This window comes from Rhinopithecus roxellana, chromosome 7 (genome assembly GCF_007565055.1).
Source record: "Rhinopithecus roxellana isolate Shanxi Qingling chromosome 7, ASM756505v1, whole genome shotgun sequence".
Lineage (NCBI taxonomy): Eukaryota > Metazoa > Chordata > Mammalia > Primates > Cercopithecidae > Rhinopithecus > Rhinopithecus roxellana.
Genome location: NC_044555.1, coordinates 53,484,318 through 53,507,364, shown reverse-complemented (window position 1 = coordinate 53,507,364; position 23,047 = coordinate 53,484,318). Strand labels below are relative to the sequence as shown.

At 37.3% G+C, this 23,047-nt stretch overlaps 1 protein-coding gene across 1 annotated transcript in view; it reads left to right on the top strand.

The window, feature by feature from the left end:
• The window catches only part of TEX11 (testis expressed 11), a 323,051-nt gene that overhangs the window by 160,418 nt on the left and 139,586 nt on the right, over positions 1 to 23,047 (top strand). The window contains exons 12-13 of the mRNA XM_030933980.1: positions 18,942 to 19,093; positions 21,209 to 21,294. Coding sequence (XP_030789840.1) covers positions 18,942 to 19,093; positions 21,209 to 21,294 — 238 coding nt within the window. The remainder of the gene's footprint in view (positions 1 to 18,941; positions 19,094 to 21,208; positions 21,295 to 23,047) is intronic.

The window sequence follows — 23,047 nt, the reverse complement described above, 5'->3', positions numbered from 1 at the left end:
AGTTCAAGCTCCTAATATACAATGGAAGTAGTATACTGATAGGGAGAGAGCACTAGCTCTAGGATCAGTAGGCCTGATTTCAAGTCTTAGCAATTCTCTTTACTAGCTGGCAGGTTGCTTGTACCTCACTTGCCACATCTGCAGTTTTCTTATATGTAACATGAGATATGATATTATAACACTTTCTAGGGTTATTGTCAGATTACATGAGATCATGTACATAAAACATGTAGAAATTATAATCTGTGATAGGTATTCACTAATTATTAACTTTTTTGATTATTATTTGTTGAGAGGCAGTATTGTGTAGTGGTCATGAGTATGCTGCTTAGATTTGAATCCTTGTTCCACCATTAACCAGCTGTATGACTTTAGGTAAGTGTTTAACTTCTTTGTGCCTCAGTTTCCTCATTTTAAAAATGGAGATATCAAAGTACCTACTTCATAAGGTTGCTGTGAGGACTAAACATATTAATATTTGCAAAGTGTTAGAATTGTGCCTGATGCATAATAAGCACTATGTAAAGTTTGCTACTATTATGATTTGGGGAGCCCTTCATACGTAGTGGACAATAAACCTCGTCTGTTATGTGTATTGCAAATATTTTCCCCATTCTGTCTTTTACCTTACAGAGGTCTTAAAATTTGGTGAGGATGCTGAGTGAAAAAAATAAAAAAAAGGCCAAAATTATAGAGATGGACAACAGATTAATGGTTGCCAGGAATTAGGGATGGTGGGGAGAAGGAGAGAAGTAGATGTGACCGTAACAGGGTAGCATGAGGCATATCTTTGTGGTGATAAGACAGTTCTTGTTTGCCACGGTAGTTGCATGAATCTTCATGTGTGACAAAATGACATAGAACTATATGCAGGCAAACATCTCAGAGATGTGCATTTGGTTCCAGAACACTGCAATAAAGCAAATATTGCAATGAAGTGAGTCATACAATTTTTTTTATTTCTCAGTGCATATAAAAGTTAGGTTACTATATACTGTAGTCTATTAAGTATGCAATAGCATAATGTCTTAAAAAACAAATGTGCATACTTTAATTTTAAAGTACGTTATTGCTAAAAAAAAAATCATCTGAACCTTCAGTGAGTTGTAATCTTTGTGCTAATGAAGGGTCTTGTCTTGATGTTGTTGGCTGCGGACTGATCAGGATGATGGTTGCTGAAGTTGGGGTGGCTGTGGCAATTGCTTAAAATAAGTCAGCAGTGAAGTTTACCACATTGATTGAGTCTTCCTTTAATCAAATATTTCTGCGCAGCATGCTGTGCTGTTTGTTAGCATTTCACCCACAGTAGAACTTCATTCAAATTTGGAGTCAATTCTCTCAAACCCTGCCACTGCTTTATCAACTAAATATTATAATATTCTAAATCCTTTGTTGTCATTTCAACAATGTACACGGCATCTTCACCAGGAGTAGATTCTATCTCAAGAAACCACTTTCTTTGCTTATCCATAAGAAGCAACTTCTCATCCATTCAAGTCTTACCATGAGATTGCAGCAATCCAATCGTATCTTCAGGCCCCAGTCCTAATTCTAGTTCTCTTGCTATTTCCACCACATCTGCAGTTACTTCTTCCACTGAAGTCTTGAACCCCTCCAAGTCATCCTTGAGGGTTGGAGTCAGCTTCTTCCAAACTCCTGTTAAATGTTGATATTTTGACCTTCTTCCATGAATCACAAATGTTTTTAATGGCATCTAGAATGGTGAATACTTTCCAGAATGTTTTCAATGTACTTTGCCCAGATCCGTGAGAGGATCTATCTATGGCAGCTATAGCCTTGAAAAATGTATTTCTTAAATAACAAGACTTGAAAGTCTAAATTACTCCTTGATTCATGGATGTTGTATTATCAGGCATGAAAACAACATTAATCTCTCTCTGCGTCTCCCTTAGAACTCTTGGGTGACCAGTTGCATTGTCAATGAGCAGTAATCTTTTCTTCTGAGCAGTGGTTCTCAACAGTGGGTTTAAACTATTCAGTGAGCCATGCTGTTAGCAGATGTGCTATCATCCAGGCTTTGTTGTTCCATTTATAGAGCACAAGCAGAGAAGATTTAGTATAATTCTTAAGGGCCCTGGGATTTTTGGAATGGTAAATAAGGATTGGCTTCAACTTAAAGCCACCAGCTGCATTAGTCTCTAACAAGAGAGTGAGTCTGACCTTTCAAGCTTTGAAGCCAGGTATTGACATCTCTCTAGCTATGAAAGTTCTAGATGGCATCTTCTTCCAATATAAGAATGTTTCATCTACATTGAAAATTTATTGTTTAGTGTAGCCACCTTCATCAGTGATCTTAGATCGTCTGGATAACTTGCTGCAGCTTCTTCATCAGAACTTGCTGCTTCGCGTTGCACTTTTATGTTATGGAGACAGCTTCTTTCCTTAAACCACAAGAACCAACCTCTGGTAGCTTCAAATTTTGCTTCTGAAGCTTCCTCACCTCTCTAAGCCTTCATAGAATAAAGAGAGTTAGGGTGTCACTCTGGATTAGGCTTTGGCTCAAGAACATGTTGTGGCTGGGTTTGATCTTCTATCTAGACCACTAAAACTTTGTCCATATTAGCAATAAGGCTGTTTTGCTTTCTTATCATTTTTGTGTTCACTGGAGTAGCACTTTTAATTGCCTTCAAGAACTTTTTGTTTGCAGTCGCAATTTGGCTGTTTGGCACAAGAGGCCTAGCTTTCGGCCTAGCTTGGCTTTCAACATGCCTTCCTCACCAAGCTTAATCATCCCTGGTTTTGATTTAAAATGAGAGATGTGCGAATCTTCCTTTTACTTGAACACTTAGAGGCCATTGTAGGGTTATTAATTGGCCTAGTTTCAGTATTGCTGTGTCTCAGGAAATAGGGGTGCCCAAGGAAAGGGAGAGAGATGGGGAATAACTAGTCAATGAAGCAGTTAGAACACACACATTTGGACTTAGTTCATGGTACCCCCAAACAATTACAATGTTAACATCAAAGATCACTGTTTACAGTTATAATAATAATGAAAAAATTTGAAATATTATGAGAATTACTTAAATGTGACACAGAGACACAAAGAGAGTGCATGCTGCTGGAAAGATGGTACCTGTAGACTTGCTTGGTTCAGGGTTGCCACACATCTTCAATTTGTAGAACAAACAAACAGAACAGTATCTGGTGGCACGTGCTTATAGTTCTAACTACTCGGGAGGCTGAGACTACTCAGGAGACTTGAGCCAGGAAATCAAGACTGCAGTGAGCTATGATCACAGCACTTCACTCCAGCCTGGGTGACAGAGTGAGACCCTGTCTCAAAAACAAACAAAAAACTAGTTACTGTAAAGTACAATAAAGAGAAGTGCAGTAAAATGAAGTATGCCTGTTCACACATCGTAACAATGCTGTTTCCTACTTTGATATTGTTCTATAGTTATATAAGATTTAACTATAGGAGGAATTTGGGTGAGGGTACATGGGACTTCCATATATATATATATTTTTGCAATTTCCTGTGGATCTATAGTTATTTCAAAGGTAAAAGTTAACAGAGTTTTGATGAAATTAAATTTGTCAGCCTTCTTTTTTTATACTTGTGGATTTTTTGTCATGCCTAGAAAGGCCTTTTGTAAACCAAGATGATCAAAGATATCTCAAGCAATAATCTATTAGAAAATGAGGATGAGGATGATGATGATGATGATGATGATGATAAACAGATCCAATGCATGGTGACAAACATTTTAAAGGCTTTTATTGTTTGTTTTCTACATTTACTTTCTTTCCTCATGGGTCACTTTGTTCATTTTGGTGCTTCTCTTTAAGGTTGTTCATTTTCTTCAAATGTGTAATTTCTTCAGATGATCTTGATTCTCTTCATGTTTTTAAAAGAAAAGATCTACTACCAATAGTTTGTGGTTTGATCCTTTGACATCCCTTGGAATAACTCCCCACATGAGTGTTCTGGCTAGCTGCGGGTGTCTCCACTCTGTCATGTAGACAGGTGAGATTTCTTTGGGTCTTTGGGTTATCTATTGTTGTGTAGCAAACAACCCTAAGATTTAGCAGTTTGAATCACTAGTTTATTATTATCTCATGGTGCTGTGGGTTCATTGGGCTTAACTTAGGTGGTTGTTGCCTGGAGTCTTATATGGTTGCAGTCAGATAGTGGCTGGTGTTAGAGGCATCTAAATTTTAGATTCTAAAGGCTTGGCTGGGCTGAACACTCTATGTTTTCTTCACTCATGTGTCTGTTGTCTAGGCTGGAAGTCACTGGTACGGCTGGATGCTACCCAGACATCTCTGTCTCTTTCTTCATGTGTCTAGGTTAGAATTCCTCCCAGTGTTACATCCTCAGGGTAGTTGGACTTCTTACTGATGATTAGCTTCATCCAAAGTTCCAAGAGACCAGGTAGATACTGCAAGGCTTCTTATGTCTTATTAGAAGTCATGCACTGTTAAAAGCAAGTCACAGAGCCAGTCTAGATTCAAGGGGAGAGGACTACACAAGGGCATGAATACTAGGAAACATAATTTATTGGGAGTACATCTTTAGAGACTAGCTATTACAGTGGGCTGGAGACACTAGCCCCCATCTCCATCTTGATATGCAAAGTAGGAAATTAGTTCTCTTGCTATATAAGGATTTTCACTACTGTGCTGATTGATTTTCCTCTTTACCCCTTTTCTCATATCTACAGTCTTCCTGTCCCTTATGCTTAAGCTGGGAGGTTCCCATAACTGATCCCTTACATGATTTAGAAGGTTTGACAGCAGAGCCTGGGGTCAAACATCAATGGCCTCTACTCCTTGCGTGCACAGCAGAGAATTGGAATAGTTTCTGCAGTTCCTCTATGACCATCAAAAATTCTTCCTGTCCCCTACTAATTAATTTCTAATTTTGTGGGGTTTCCTAGGCTGTTTTTTTTTTTTTTTTTTTTTTTTTTTTTGGCGGGTTGGGAACCTATCTATTTCTTCAATGGCCTCCTTTTTGGTTTCTGTTGGGTTTCAGGATTCTCACCTCTTGATTTTTCCAGTAGTCTGATGGCTTTTAATTATAGAAATTCTTTAAAGTTTCTGACCAAAGACAATATATTTTCCTGCTCTCTGGCTCTACTATATATTTATTCTTACATTCATTCTATTTTTTTGAGGTAAATAAGTAGACTCATTCTGCTGTTTTAAACTGAAGGTTAGATAGATGGAATAAAATCTAGCATTCAGTAGCATGATAGGGTGACTATAGTTAGTAATAATTTACTGTATATTTCAAAACAACTAAAAGTGAAATTGGGACATTCACAACAAAAAGAAATGATAAATGCTTGAGGTGATGGGTATCCCAATTACCCTGAATTGATCAATACACATTGTATGCTTGTGTCAAACTATTGTGTGTACCCCGTAAGTGTGTACATACTATGTACTTATAAAAAGTACATATTATTTACTTATAATAATAAGAAATAAAAATAAAAGGTGCATCTAAAACTTCTTCAGAAATAAATAAATAAATAAATATTCAGTATTCATCCAGTATAGAATAATTTTAAAATGTGGACTTCAGAGTCAGATTACATGTTTTCAAGTTCTTGTTCCTCCACTTTGCAGATGCTTAACCTTATGCAAATTATTTAAACTATATATGCTTCAGTTTACTATTAAGGAATAGTACTTACCTGTTGGGGTTTTCTGAAGATTAAATAAGGAATGTAAAATTCCTGGCATATGATAAGCATTCAACACTTTAGCTGTTATCATTTCTGGAAAAGCATTAGAACTAATATAATAAACATAATATTTCATTCCAAGTTGAGCTGTGTGTCTATGGAATAGAATTCAAATCCATCATTTTACATAAGGTTAGTATTCCTGGACATGATCATGCTTCATTTAGCTTCTTTAGCAGTTTTATCAGCACTTGTGAGCTATGTCTAAGAGTAAATTGCAAGACAGTTTTACTAACACTGAGCCCATTTACAGGCATTAAAGTGATGATTGCTAAAACGCCATTTAACATGAGCAGTGAGTATATGTCAGTAAGAGGTGACATGTGGTATATTGGAACGAGTCCTTGCTACTAACTAAATGACCATGGGACCTCAGACAAGTCATTTAGCTTCTCAGGGCCAGTGACAAGCAGAATAATGGCCCCAAAGGGGCTTCCATGCCCTAATCTCTGGGGCTGTGAATATGTTACCTTACATGGCAAAATTGATTCTGTATATGTAATTAAAGTCACTAACCAGTTGAATTTAAAATAGGGAGATTATCCTGGATTATCTAGGTAGGCCCAGTATAACCACACAAGCTCTTAAAAGCAGAAGAAGAATACAGAAGAAGGCAGATAGATTCAAAGCACAAGAAGTATTTAGCACACGATTACTGGCTCTGAAGAGAGAATGAACCATAAGCCAAGGAATACAAGTGACCTCTAGGAGCTGACACAAATCCCAGCCAACAGCCAGCAAGGAAATCGGACCTCAGTCCTAGAACCTCACAGACCTGAATTTTGCCAGTAGCCTGAGTGAGCCCAGAAGTGGATTCTCCCCCAGAGCCTCCATATAAGAGTCCAGGATGGCCAGTATCTTGCCTTTGGCCTTGTGCAAGCCTAAGCCTGAATGGATTTCTGAGCTACAGAATTGGGAAATAATAAGTGAGTATTTGGGGGTTTTTTTTTGTTTTGTTTGTTTGTTTGTTTTTGAGATAGAGTCTTGCTCTGGCACCTAGGCTGGAGTGCAGTGGCGTGACCTCTGCTCACTGCAACCTTGACTTCCTGGGCTCAGGTGCCCCTTCCACCTCAGCCTTCTGAGTAGCTGGGACTACAGGCGCACACCACCATACCTAGCTATTTAAAATTTGTGGTGTGTGTAGAGACAGGGTCTCACTGTATTACCCAGGCTGGTCTTGAGCTCCTGGGCTCCAGTAATCCTCCTGTCTTGGCCTTCCAAAGACCATGTCACAGACATGAGCCATCGCACCTGGTGAGTTTTGTTTTAAATCACTAAGTTTGTGGCAATGTTTTACAACAGCAATAGAAAACTAATATGAGGCCTTAGTTCCTTTTGTAAATGATGGGGTAGGAGGCAGGGTGGAGGAAGTTAGAATAAATAAACTTTAAGGTTCCTTCTAGCTCTAAATTCTATGATTGCAAGATTCTTATTCAGCTGCTAGTTTGTGAACTAAAGTCCAACAACCATAAATAGTATGGACACACACACGTACACACACATATATACACGAGCACTTTCAAGGATACATATGAATATGGCAAAGCTAAAGTTTTAGGAGACTCCATAGTGGCAGATCAACCAGATAGATATTGGAGTGGGTTTTGCAACTGCAAAGCAAATAGTTGCAACCAGAGTTAAGGTTTTTCAGGTAGAGCCTAAAACTAAGAATCAATGAAAAAGTGACTTTATATGTGCACAGTTTTCATACCCTGAAATGGAAAAATGATCATTATCATCAAACCAGAAGGTCAGTGATGTCTGTATTGGCATTATAACATTTTAAAGTTCTTTTTTTTTATTTTTTTATTTTTATTTATTTATTTATTTATTTATTTTATTTATTTTTTTAAATTATACTTTAAGTTCTGGGGTACATGTGCATAACGTGCAGGCTTGTTACATATGTATATTTGTGCCATGTTGGTGTGCTGCACCCATCAACTCGTCAGCACCCATCAATTCATCATTTATATCAGGTATAACTCCCCAATGCAATCCCTCCCCCCTCCCCTCTCCCCATGATAGGCCCCAGTGTGTGATGTTCCCCTTCCGAGTCCAAGTGATCTCATTGTTCAGTTCCCACCTATGAGTGAGAACATGCGGTGTTTGGTTTTCTCTTCTTGTGATAGTTTGCTAAGAATGATGGTTTCCAGCTGCATCCATGTCCCTACAAAGGACGCAAACTCATCCTTTTTTATGGCTGCATAGTATTCCATGGTGTATATGTGCCACATTTTCTTAATCCAGTCTGTCACAAATGGACATTTGGGTTGATTCCAAGTCTTTGCTATTGTGAATAGTGCCACAATAAACATACGTGTGCATGTGTCTTCATAGCAACATGATTTATAATCCTTTGGGTATATACCCAGTAGTGGGATGGCTGGGTCATATGGTACATCTAGTTCTAGATCCTTGAGGAATCGCCATACTGTTTTCCATAATGGTTGAACTAGTTTACAATCCCACCAACAGTGTAAAAGTGTAACTATTTCTCCACATCCTCTCCAACAACTGTTGTTTCCTGAGTTTTTAATGATTGCCATTCTAACTGCTGTAAGATGGTATCTCATTGTGGTTTTGATTTGCATTTCTCTGATGGCGAGTGATGATGAGCATTTTTTCTTTTTCTTTTTTTTTTTTTTTTTTGTGTGTGTGTTTGTGGATTATTTTCTTTTCTTTTTTTTTTTTTTATTATACTTTAAGTTCTAGGGTACATGTGCATAACGTGCAGGTTTGTTACATATGTATACTTATGCCATGTTGGTGTGCTGCACCCATCAACTCGTCAGCACCCATCAATTCATCATTTATATCATGTATAACTCCCCAGTGCAATCCCTCCCTCCTCCCCCCTCCCCATGATAGGCCCCAGTGTGTGACGTTCCCCTTCCCGAGTCCAAGTGATCTCATTGTTCAGTTCCCACCTATGAGTGAGAACATGCGGTGTTTGGTTTTCTGTTCTTGTGGTAGTTTGCTAAGAATGATGGTTTCCAGCTGCATCCATGTCCCTACAAAGGACGCAAACTCATCCTTTTTTATGGCTGCATAGTATTCCATGGTGTATATGTGCCACATTTTCTTCATCCAGTCTATCACAGATGGACATTTGGGTTGATTCCAAGTCTTTGCTATTGTGAATAGTGCCGCAATAAACATACGTGTGCATATGTCTTTGTAGTAGACTAATTTATAATCCTTTGGGTATATACCCAGTAGTGGGATGGCTGGGTCAAATGGTACATCTAGTTCTAGATCCTTGAGGAATTGCCATACTGTTTTCCATAATGGTTGAACTAGTTTACAATCCCACCAACAGTGTAAACGTGTTCCTATTTCTCCACATCCTCTCCAACAACTGTTGTTTCCTGACTTCTTAATGATTGCCATTCTAACTGGTGTGAGATGGTATCTCATTGTGGTTTTGATTTGCATTTCTCTGATGGCGAGTGATGATGAGCATTTTTTCATGTGTCTGTTGGCTGTATGAATGTCTTCTTTTGAGAAATGTCTGTTCATATCCTTTGCCCACTTTTTGATGGGGTTGTTTGTTTTTTTCTTGTAAATTTGTTTGAGTTCTTTGTAGATTCTGGATATTAGCCCTTTGTCAGATGAGTAGATTGCAAAAATTTTCTCCCATTCTGTAGGTTGCCTGTTCACTCTGATGGTAGTTTCTTTTGCTGTGCAGAAGCTCTTTAGTTTAATGAGATCCCGTTTGTCAATTTTTGCTTTTGCTGCCGTTGCTTTTGGTGTTTTAGTCATGAAGTCCTTGCCCATGCCTATGTCCTGAATGGTACTACCTAGATTTTCTTCTAGGGTTTTTATGGTATTAGGTCTAACATTTAAGTCTCTAATCCATCTTGAATTAATCTTCGTATAAGGAGTAAGGAAAGGATCCAGTTTCAGCTTTCTACTTATGGCTAGCCAATTTTCCCAGCACCATTTATTAAATAGGGAATCCTTTCCCCATTTCTTGTTTCTCTCAGGTTTGTCAAAGATCAGATGGCTGTAGATGTGTGGTATTATTTCTGAGGACTCTGTTCTGTTCCATTGGTCTATATCTCTGTTTTGGTACCAGTACCATGCTGTTTTGGTTACTGTAGCCTTGTAGTATAGTTTGAAGTCAGGTATTGTGATGCCTCCAGCTTTGTCCTTTTGACTTAGGATTGTCTTGGCAATGCGGGCTCTTTTTTGGTTCCATATGAACTTTAAAGCAGTTTTTTCCAATTCTGTGAAGAAACTCATTGGTAGCTTGATGGGGATGGCATTGAATCTATAAATAACCTTGGGCAGTATGGCCATTTTCACGATATTGATTCTTCCTATCCATGAGCATGGTATGTTCTTCCATTTGTTTGTGTCCTCTTTGATTTCACTGAGCAGTGGTTTGTAGTTCTCCTTGAAGAGGTCCTTTACATCCCTTGTAAGTTGGATTCCTAGGTATTTTATTCTCTTTGAAGCAATTGTGAATGGAAGTTCATTCCTGATTTGGCTCTCTGTTTGTCTGTTACTGGTGTATAACAATGCTTGTGATTTTTGCACATTAATTTTGTATCCTGAGACTTTGCTGAAGTTGCTTATCAGCTTAAGGAGATTTTGGGCTGAGACGATGGGTTTTTCTAAATATACAATCATGTCATCTGCAAACAGGGACAATTTGACTTCTTCTTTTCCTAACTGAATACCCTTGATTTCTTTCTCTTGCCTGATTGCCCTAGCCAGAACTTCCAACACTATGTTGAATAGGAGTGGTGAGAGAGGGCGTCCCTGTCTTGTACCAGTTTTCAAAGGGAATTTTTCCAGTTTTTGCCCATTCAGTATGATATTAGCTGTGGGTTTGTCATAAATAGCTCTTATTGTTTTGAGGTACGTTCCATCAACACCGAATTTATTGAGCGTTTTTAGCATGAAGGGCTGTTGAATTTTGTCAAAAGCCTTTTCTGCATCTATTGAGATAATCATGTGGTTCTTGACTTTGGTTCTGTTAGAAACTGAACAACCTGCTCCTGAATGACTACTGGGTACATAATGAAATGAAGGCAGAAATAAAGATGTTCTTTGAAACCAATGAGAACAAAGATACAACATACCAGAATCTCTGGGACACATTTAAAGCAGTGTGTAGAGGGAAATTTATAGCACTAAATGCCCACAAGAGAAAGCAGGAAAGATCTAAAATTAACACTCTAACATCACAATTAAAAGAACTAGAGAGGCAAGAGCAAACACATTCAAAAGCTAGCAGAAGGCAAGAAATAACTAAGATCAGAGCAGAACTGAAGGAGATAGAGACACAAAAAACCCTCCAAAAAATCAATGAATCCAGGAGTTGATTTTTTGAAAAGATCAACAAAATTGACAGACCGCTAGCAAGACTAATAAAGAAGAAAAGAGAGAGGAATCAAATAGATGCAATAAAAAATGATAAAGGGGATATCACCACCGACCCCACAGAAATACAAACTACCATCAGAGAATACTATAAACACCTCTACGCAAATCAACTAGAAAATCTAGAAGAAATGGATAATTTCCTGGACACTTACACTCTCCCAAGACTAAACCAGGAAGAAGTTGAATCCCTGAATAGACCAATAGCAGGCTCTGAAATTGAAGCAACAATTAATAGCCTACCCACCAAAAAAAGTCCAGGACCAGATGGATTCACAGCTGAATTCTACCAGAGGTCCAAGGAAGAGCTGGTACCATTCCTTCTGAAACTATTCCAATCAATAGAAAAAGAGGGAATCCTCCCTAACTCATTTTATGAGGCCAACATCATCCTGATACCAAAGCCTGGCAGAGACACAACAAAAAAAGAGAATTTTAGACCAATATCCCTGATGAACATCGATGCAAAAATCCTCAATGAAATACTGGCAGCAAAAATCCTCAATAAAATACTGGCAAACCGGATTCAGCAGCACATCAAAAAGCTTATCCACCATGATCAAGTGGGCTTCATCCCTGGGATGCAAGGCTGGTTCAACATTCGCAAATCAATAAACATAATCCAGCATATAAAGGGAATATGTATTTTATTCTTTAGGTTATAACCCAATACTACATTTTTGTTGTTTGGATTGTGTTAGCTTTGGCCATTGGGAGCTCTTTTAGTTGACTCCTGCATCCTTTTGATATACCCCAATCAATGTGGGTGGTTTTATTTTTAAAGCAATTCCTTTCTTTCTGACAATACAGAATGTTCTAGGTTCATCTTGTGCATTTCTTGCCCCACTCCTGGAATCAACCATTTCTCCTAGGAGATCTAGTTCCTCTCACTGGCAAAGTATATTAGTAACCAAGATCTGAGTGTTAGTTGTGCCTGTTGCTACTGGGGTGTCATTTCTTCTAGGCCTTATTAGTTGACAGAGCAAAGAAAATATATGTGTGTATACTAATCTGAGTATATAGACATATATAAATATTTTGGTATGTAAACATCTGTATCTATATTAAGTTAAACATAAGTTCTTACTGATGTTTCCTATTCTAATTCATTACCACTTAGATCATTCTAGCCTTGCTTGCAAATTACCCTTGCTTATCTGTTCCCAATCCAACAGTGGGAAACCTGGCTCTTACCATTCATCATTCATTTACTTAATTTTTTAATTGCTCAATTTTAGTATACATGTATAGCAGTATCAGAATTGTTCACCTGTACCCTCATGGGAAACAACTTTGTCAACTAGAGTACAGTGCTTATGTGCAATTCCTTTTGCCTTTATTCTCACAGACTCTATTTATTTGCACAGTTACTTAGGTCAGTATTTAGTCCTCCCATTTCCTTTAGGGAAGTTGTTTCATACATTTGTTAGAGTCTCTTGTCACAGTCTGTATTATATCTGAGGATTCCCCCAACCTCCCAAATTATACATATATATAAAATATCAAATTACATATAATATCAAATTATATATTATTATATATAATATCAAGTTATATATAATTATATACATAATTTGTATGCATTGAAATTGGCTTGTTGTGTGGTAAAGTCCTGTAGATTTTGACATGCATAATGACATGTATCTGCTATTATAGTATCACACATGGTATTTTCACCACCCTAAAAATCCTCTGTGCCTTGCCTCTTCATCTTCCTGATATGCTGGCAAACACATCTTTTCACTCTCTATTTTTCTTACTGCCCTTCTTTTTGCTTTTGTGCCATTTCTGCAATGTCACATAATTGGAATCATTCAGTATGTAGTCTTTTTAGATTGGCTTCTTCCACTTAGCAATATGAATTGCAGGTTCCTCTATGTCTTTTCTGTGACTGATAGCTCATCTCTTTGTTTATCTCTTTACCTATTGGAGGACATCTTGGTTGCTTCCCGTGTTTGGTGATTATCAATAAAGTTACTGTAAACATTCACATGAAGATTTTTGAGTAGATCTAAGTTTTCAAATCAAGTGGGTAAATTCCTAGCAGTGAAATGGCTCCTGTAGGTAAGATATCATTTCTCTTTTTGTGCATTCAATATTTTTTTCTTTGTCTTTGTTTATCAAAAGTTTGACTATGATATGTCTTAGGCTGGAATTTCTTTGGATTTATCATGTTTGGAGTTTGCACCACTGTTTGAATCTCTAGGTTTATGTTTTTTTCCCAAATATTTGAGACGTTATTTCTTTGAATATTTATTTGTTCTGCCTCACCTTTCTTCTCCTCTTCCAGGATTCTGATGACATAATATACATTTTTTGTTGTCCTACAGGTCGCTGAGGCTCCATACAGTTTTTTTCTTTTCTTTTTCTTTTCGGTCTGTTTTCTCTCTGTTGTTCAGATTAGGTAATTTCTACTTTTTTATTTTTCCTGACCTTCCTTCCTTCCTCCCTCCCTCCCTTTCTTCCTTCCTTCTTTCCTTTTCTTTCTTTTTCTTCCTTTCTTTCTTTTCTTTGAAACAGGGTCTCACTCTGTCGCCCAGACTGGAGTGCAGTGGCATAATCATAGCTCACTGCAGCCTCAAACACATGGACTCAAGCAGCCCTCCCACTTCAGCCTGCCAAGTAGCTGGGATTACAGGCACCAACCACTGCACCTAGCTCTACTTTATTTCAGATTCACTTATTCTTTCCTTTGTCCTCTCCATTCTGGTGTAAGCTCATCTGTTGAGTTGTTTTTAAGATTTTGGTCATTGTATATACTACTTTTCTGAGTATTGTAACAAATTGCCACAAGTGGGATGACTTAAAACAACAGAAATTTATTCTCTCACAATTCTGGAGGCCAGAAGTCCAAAATCAAGGTTATTTGTTGGCTTTTTTTTTTTAGATTAAAGAGATTTAGTTATTTTAATCAACTGAAATGTATGAATCTTATTCAGATCCTGAGTCAAACGCTTAAAATCAATAATGTATGAGACAGTTACATAAATATGAACAGTAATTAAATACTTAAGAATATTGAGGATATCTGGCCGGGCGCGGTGGCTCAAGCCTGTAATCCCAGCACTTTGGGAGGCCGAGACGGGCGGATCACGAGGTCAGGAGATCGAGACCATCCTGGCTAACACGGTGAAACCCCGTCTCTACTAAAAATACAAAAACTAGCCAGGCGAGGTGGCGGGCGCCTGTAGTCCCAGCTACTCGGGAGGCTGAGGCAGGAGAATGGCGTAAACCCGGGAGGCGGAGCTTGCAGTGAGCTGAGATCTGGCCACTGCACTCCAGTCCGGGCGACAGAGCGAGACTCCGCCTCAAAAAAAAAAAAAAAAAAAAAAAAAAAAAAAAAAAAAAAGAATATTGAGGATATCTTGTTAAGTTTTAAACTGTAATGATAGTATTATGTTTATGATTTTTACAAAGAAAGAGTTTCTATCTTTAAGAGATAGATAATTAAAATACTTGGAAGTGGATTAATAGGAAGTCTGGAATTTACTTCAAAAGCATGAGTGTGTGTGTGTGTGTGTGTGTGTGTGTGTGTGTGTGTGTGAATGAGGTGGAAGGATGGATTAAATAAGATTGGCTTTGATGTTGTTACAGCCTGATAATGATGTGTAGGTTCATTACATTATTTTCTACACTTTGGTATATATTTGAAACTTGTATAGCAGAGAGCTAAGGAAATACTTACTGATTCAAATTAAACCGATCTAATCACAACCCTTGTAAATGGATGTCTACCTATGTGTAAAAAAGGTACTTCTTTTTTTTTTTTTTTTTTTTAAACTATGGGTCTCTTTTTATTAAGGTGAGAACGCTTGCAACTGGTGTTTCATGAATAGAGTTACCAGATAAAATACAAGACTTGGTTAATTTGAAATTTCAGATAAACAATGTCTAGTATTTTAGAATAAGTACATCCCAACTATTGCACTGGACACACTAATACTAAAAAAATAGTTTTTGTTTGTCTGAAATTCTAATTTTATTGGGGCATTCTGTGTTTTTTTTTTTTTTTTTTTTTTTTTTTTTTTTACTTTAAGTTCTGGATACACGTGCAGAACGTGCAGGTTTGTTACATAGGTATATGTGTGCCATGGTGGTTTGCTGCACCTATCCACCTGTCACCTAGGTTTTAAGCCCCACATGCATTAGCTATTTGTCCTGATGCTCTCCCTCCCCTCACCCCCACCTCCTGACAGGCTCCAGAGTGTGTTGTTTTTTCCCCTGTCTCCATATGTTCTCATTGTTCAACTCCCACTTATGAGTGAGAACATGTGGTGTTTGGTTTTCTGTTCCTGTGTTAGTTTGCTGAGATGGTGGCTTCCAGCTTCATCCATGTCCCTGTGAAAGACATGATCTCATTCCTTTTTATGGCTGCATAGTATTCCATGGTGTATATGTACCACATTTTCTTTATCCAGTCTATCATTGACGGGCATTTGGGTTGGTTCCATGTCTTTGCTATTGTGAATAGTGCTGCAATACACATATGTGTGCATATATCTTTATAATAGAATGATTTATATTCCTTTGGGCATATACCCAGTAATGGGATTGCTGGGTCAAATGGTATTTCTGATTTTAGATCCTTGAAGAATCACCACACTGTCTACCACAATGGTTCAACAAAAGCTAAAATTGACAAAGCGTGATATAATTAAACTAAAGAGCTCCTGCACAGCAAAAGAAACTATCATCAGAGTGAGCAGGCAACCTACAGAATGGGAAAAAAATTTTGCAGTGTACCCATCTGACAAAGGTCTAATATCCAGAATTTACTAAGAACTTAAACAAATTTACAAGACATAAACAAGCAACGTCGTCAAAAAGTGGGCAACGAATATGAGCAGACACTTCTCAAAAGAACACATTTATGTGGCCAACAAACATATGGAAAAAAGCTCAACATTACTGATCATTAGAGAAATGCAAATCAAAACCACAATTAGATACCATCTCACACCAGTCAGAATGGCAATTATTAAAAAGTCAAAAAACAACAGATGCTGGCGAGGCTATGGAGAAATAGGAACACTTACACTGTTGGTTTGAATGTAAATTAGTTTGAGTTTTCATTATATTGAAGTTTTCTTTGCAGTGTAGAAGCTTTTTAGTTTGACAGTCCCATTTGTTTGTTTTTGCTTTAAAAAAATTTTGCCTTTGCTTTTGGTGTTCTATACAAAAAATCCTTGCCAAGGCCAATTTCAAAGAGCTTCTTTCCCTGTTTTTTTTCTTCTAGGAGTTCTACAGTTTCAAGTCTTACATTTAAGTTTTTAATGCATTTTCCGTTAATTTGTGTGTGTTCTGTAGGATATGTTCAATTTATTCTTTTGCAGGTGGATGTCCAGTTGTCCAAACACATTATTTTTTTGAGACAGAGTCTCACTCCATTACCCAAGCTAGAGTTCTGTGGCATGATCTTGGCTTACTGCAACCTGTGCCTCCTGGGTTCAAGTGATTCTTGTGCCTCAGCCCTCTCTACGTAGCTGGAATTACAGGCATGTGCCAGCACACCCAGCTAATTTTTGTATTTTTAGTAGAGATGGGGTTTTGCTACGTTGGCCAGGCTGGTCTCAAAGTCCCGGCCTCAAGTGATCCACCAACCTTGGCCTTCTGAAGTGCTGGGATTACAGGAGTGAGTCACTGCGCCCAGCCCAAGCACAAAAGAGACTTGTTTTTTGTTGTTGTTGTTGTTTTGTTTTTCCGGGCTCTCGATTCTGTTCCATTGGTCTATATGTCTGTTTTTATGCCAGTACCATACTGCTTTGATTACTATAACTTTGTAGTATAATTTGAAATCAGAAAGCGTGATGCCCCAAATTTTGTTTTTGTTTTTAAGGTTGCTTTGGCACAGAGTCTTTTGTGGTTCCCTACAAATTTTAATATTAGTTTTTCTGTTTCTGTGAAAAATGCCATTGGACTTAAGATAGGGATTTCCTTGCATTTGTAGATCACTTTGAGTAGCTTGGATATTTTAATAATACTAATTCTTTCAATCAGTGAACACAGGATATCTTTCCATTTATTTTTGTTTTCTTCAGTTCATCGATGTTTTATAGTTTTCAGTGTACAGATGTTTCACCTACTTGGTTGCTTTTATTCATATATATATATATATTTGAGATGGAGTCTTACTCACTCTGTCACTCAGGCTGGAGATCTCAGCTCACTGCAACCTCTACCTCCTGGGTTCAAGTGTTTCTCCTGCCTCAGCCTCCTGAGTAGCTGAGATTACAGGCACACACCACCATGCCCAGCTAATTTTTGCATTTTTAGTAGAGACAGGGTTTCACCATGTTGGCCAGTCTGGTCTCGAACTCCTGACCTCAAGTGATCCACCCTCTTCAGCCTCTCAAAGTGCTTGAATTACAGGCGTGAGCCACTGTGCCCAGCTATTTTATGTATTTTTGATGCTATTGTAAATAGGATTGTTTTCTTGATTTCCTTTTTGGATATTATATTGTTGGCACAAAGAAACGCTACTGGTTTTTGTATGTTGATTTTGTAACCTGCAACTTTACTGAAGTAATTTGTTAGTTCTTAGAGTTCTTTGGTGGAGTCTTTAGAGTCTTCTATATATAGGATCACTTGGTCCCATGGAAACAGTTTTTTAGCTCTTACGTTTGGGTCTTTGATCCATTTTGAATTAATTTTTGTATATGATGTAAGGTAAGAATCCAATTTCATTCATTTGCATGTGGAAATCCCGTTTTCCTAGCACCATTTGCTGAAAGGACTGTCATATCACCATTAAATGGTCCTGGCACCTTTGTCACAAATAATTTGATGATATATGACAAGATTTATTTCTGGGTTCTCTATTCCATTCCACTGGTCTATATGTCTATCTTTATGCCAGTTCCACATGTTTTCATTACTATGGCTTCACGTTTTGAAATCAGAAAATACAAATCCTCTGATTTTGCTCTTTGTCTTCAAGTTTGTTTAGGGCTTTTGGGGTCCCTTGAGCAAAGTCCATATTAATTTTAGGATGGATTTTTTCCATTTCTGCAAAATACATCATTGGGATTTTGGGGTTTTTTTTGAGACAGGGTCTCAGTCTGTCGCCCAGGCTGGAGTGCAGTAGCCCGATCACAGCTCACTGCAGCCTTGACCTCCCAGGGTCAGGCAATCCTCCCACTTCAGCCTTGCTAGTAGCTGAGACTACAAGCATGCGCCATCACGGCTGCCAATTTTTTGGAGAGACAGGGATTTGCCATCTTGCCCAAGCTAGTTTCAAACTCGTAGTCTCAAGCAATCTGCCCACCTCAGCCTCCCAAAGTGCTGGGATTACAGGCGTGAGCCACCACACTTGGCCTGGGATTTTAATAGGGATGAATATCTGTAAATCTGTAGATCACTTTGGGAATATCAACATGTTAACAATATTTAGTCTTCCAACCCATGAACTGTTTACATTTTTAAATAGAAGATATTTGTATTTGTGTAATCAAACACAAACAAATTTTTAGAAAGATGTTTTGGCAGAGGAACTAGTAAATTTCTCATGTCTTTTCATGTAACTTCACTGGATCTCAGTAACCAATTTTTAAAGCTTACAATCAGTTCTGGGAAAAACATAAATTAGATATTAGGAGAGAAATGATTATCTGACTATAGGTGTTAATAGAAAATGTTTATGGCTTAATAAACTGAAATTAAATTAAATCATGTAATATTGACAAATTAAGCTTATTTAGACATTTAATAACATTACCTGAGTTCAGATATGCTTTTATCTGGCTTATTTTGTTCACACTGAAATACATTTTAGTCCCATTGATCAATAACCAGTTTTTCTGTTCACATTGCTTAAAATTGTGTCTCATTGTACAGAGAATCTGTTGGGTTTCATTTCCTGACGATTATTCATGAACGTTTTAAGTCATCAGAAAATGCTGGAAAAGTTCTGCTACTCTATATTGACATGCTTTTACAAAGGAAGGAAGAACTGCTTGCCAAGGAGAAGATTGAAGAAATCATTTTAGGTCAGTAGGATTTTCGCAAGTGTTTTAGAAAGGTATTAATTTGTGTATAATTCTTAGAGGTCCAAGTAGTAGCAAAATCCTCAAGTCAACGGATTTCTTCCACTTTCTTTTTTCCTTCCTCCCTAATGGTCTTTTAACAGTAGCACCTCACCTGTCCACATCCCACAAATTGGGCAAGTGGAATGAGAAACTAAGCAAAAATAAGAAAACATCATTGAAAACAAACAAACTTCTGAGCTTAAAGCTCACATGTGGTGGAATATTGTAATGTTACAAGCCTAATTTCATATCTCTAGTTTGATCTCAGTTTAGCTGTGTACCTTTGAACAAGTCAATTTCTCTGGACCTTGATTATTTTTAACTATAAAATGATGATTGTAAACTAAACTCCTGGTTTCTAATTTCTTTTCAGCAGCAGCATCCTTTTGTGATGCAATCTTGTATGAACCCCACCCTGAATGGAATAGATTAGAGTTTTTCTGGTTAAAGCAGAGATGTAGAGCCAAATCTGCTCAGCATTCCCCTAATCCTCTGCCTCCCTGCAGAACTTCTGTATCCTGAAGAACATAGATAGTATGATCCCTTTCTTAGAAAATTATCTTCACCACCTTGTCTTTCCAACTAAGTGCATGTAGAGATATAATTGGATTGATAGTCACTAAATGTTAACTCTGGGGTTTATTCTGAATGGTGGCATTTTAGGTGATGTGTTGCTTTCTTCTAAATACTCTACCATATTGTTTGAATTTTTATAAGCACGAATCATGTTTCTATAAAAACAAAGTCATTAATTTTTTAAAGGAAGTCATCTGACTAGATGATCTCTAAGAACCATATTTTACTGATAACACCCTCCCTCCAGGCATTTACCAATTATTTTTAGACCCAGTTTTGATAAACTTGGTTATCCGGTTTTCCTACTCTTAGCATTTTAATGGTAGCACTTTGCAAATAGAGAAAAGGTTTAAAGGGAAGTATACAGCTAGCCTGACCATAGGGAGGAAAAAAACTCTATCAATTTTATAAAACAGATACAAATTTTTTAATACAGCAATCTGTACTGTATAACAACTCCCAAAGGCATCGCTGTGATATATTAATAGTACAATACAATAAAATAGTTGTTAATGTTGACCTCAAATGGTCAAGAAAAAGTTAAATTGTGCTTAAGAAAACTAGGAACTTTATTTACTTTTTAGAAAATTTAAGAACTTTCATGAAAATATTGAGACTTTTGAAATTCAGAAGTGATTTTTATTTAAAGAAAGTAAACTGCCAGTTAACCAGAAAACTTGATTGTAGAGAATAACTCATTTTCCTAAAATTCCACTTGGACTAAGTTTTATTGTGACATCTAATTTACACTTACACTCTCAAAGTATTACAATATTAAGTAGACACATTTAGTAGCTGTTTACTCTCATGTGAGTGTTTTTAAGTAAGTCATGGAACAAACTACATTTGCTGACTGGGCTAGAGGGTCAGAGATTCTTAATGTTCTAGTCAAGACTTTTGTGGAAATTGATAGTTTATGCCAAAGGGCAGAAGAGGAGGTACAGAATTCTATTATAGTTTAGACTTTACCTTAATGTGCTAATGTATTTGAACTCTGTAAATGTCTAGACCAGAAACAATCAACGCAAGTTAAGATTTAAAGTAATAAAGTTTATGTGTAAGCATGGTCTTAAAGTATTTTACAAAGGCTTTAAGGCATAATTGGCCTTTCTTGTGAACTTGATCTGATCTATTTAGTACATAATAATATAAGCACTTCTTATTAATGATTTCTGGCATTGCTGTCTGCTCATTCACAATAACCTTATTAAGGCACCAGGTGATAATCTAATTTGGAATGTGGAAAATAAGTTAAAAAGAGAGTAGGCTGGAAAACTATCACAGATTGATGGGAGAATGACTGTGATTCTAGCAAACTCTGATTGCATTATATTATCAATTATGGTAGTAATCCTAAAATTGATGGTGAAAACCTGTCTGAATTTTTTTTTGTGTAGCCATTACTTAAAGATTATAGGTTCTGAGTATAGTTAGCACTCTTTACTTAATGTAATAGACCTAGATTCTTGTTTTCAGAGCTTTTTTTTTTTTTATTTTCAGCTCACCAAACAGGAAGACAACTGACAGCAGAATTAATGAACTGGTTACACAACATTCTGTGGAGAAAAGCTGCCAGTAGTTTTGAGGTTTGAGAATAATCTCCTTTTCATTCTTTATATTATTTCTCCACTGCAACAAAAAATAGTGCATTCACTATAAAAATAAGAGAGCATCAAATACTTTAATAATCTGTTTAGATACCATATATTTATTAAATATTCACAATGTAGAGTGTTAATGAGCATTGTGCAAGAGTTTATTAAAAATAATAAGACATGATTACTCTCCATTGAGAGCTTACAGTGTAGGGAAATGTCATTGCTGATATTAAGATATAGGAATGTAATTTTTTAAACATGAGGGCTGAGAAAGAGTTTTATTCCCTTTAAAAAGTTATGGTGTAATAATAAAATGGGAAAAAAAAAGCCTTTACAAGACAACTCAGGTTTCCTGCAAACTTAAAAATAATTTTTTTTTAAAGCAAAGAGCAATCATTTATAATTTTGGTATATTTCCTTCTAATCTTTGTGTATTATACATTTACATCCCTGTGTATATAAATCAAATGGGATGTACCATTAAAAAAAAGTTGTGTTTGCTTCCACTTGCAATTAATATGTAGTAACAGGGACTGTTTTATGTCCCTTCTTGAACAATAAGTCCCTCTCCACAAAGGACAAGACAAAATAGATGAAAAGAAAAAACAATGACTTTTATGGCACTGAACAACAGGTAATGAAGGAGAATGGTCCCTGGGAGATAAGAAATAAAGTGAGCATTGGCTGGGCACGGTGGCTTACGCCTGTAATCCCAGCAGTTTTGGAGGCTGAGGCGGGGAGATCACAAGGTCAGGAGATCGAGAACATCCTGGCTAACATGGTGAAACCCTGTCTCTACTAAAATACAAAAAATTAGCCAGGCATGGTGGCGGGCGCCTGTAATCCCAGCTACTCGGGAAGCTGAGGCAGGGGAATCGCTTGAACCCGGGAGGCAGAGGTTGCGGTGAGCTGAGATCGCGCCACTGCACTCCAGCCTGGTGACAGAGCAAGACTCCATCTAAAAAAAAAAAAAAAAAAAAAAAAAAAAAGAAGGAAGGAAGGAAGAAAGAAAGAGAGCATTACAATTGTGCAGCTTACTGCTTTGAGTTTCCAGGGTATAGCACAAGAAGGGGATCTGAAGCAGAGCCTGGCAAGCGTCCTGATTTGAGATGTGCTGAGTCTGAGGAGACTAAGGCAGCCAGAATTTATAAGACAAAGTACTGAAGAGGACCACATAGCATAGATTAGGTATTGTAGAAGAAAAGATTGATAAACTTGAACTAGAGCAAAGAAGCTATTCAAAATTAAACACACTGAATAAAAGACTTAAAACAGCTTCAGTGAGATGAGGGTCCTCTTCCAATGTTTAGCAGAGTTCTGATCAGGACATACATGAAGCAAAACTACCTGAAGCTGGGAGAATAACCGTCTAAAAATATTAGAGGGAACAATGCCTAGCAGTCACATGGGGTTGCAAATAAGGCCTGTTCTTATCACCTAGTCTGGAAAACCTCTAATTCATGGGGCATTGGGTAGAAAACTCAGAAGTGTCTTGTCTCAGAAGAGGGGAATAATTAGTCCTACACTAAGTCTTGCTCCAGAACTACCTTAAAAACTATAAAAGTATGGTGTGAAAGGATCAAATTGATCCCAAGGAATTTAATTGCTTCCCAGAGCAGAATTCAAGAATATTTATAGGAATATAAAACTGTACAGCACCCAACAGGATAAAGTTTACAATGTCTGGCATCCAGCAAAAAAATTACTGAGCATGTGAAGAGGCATGAAAACCCAACCTATA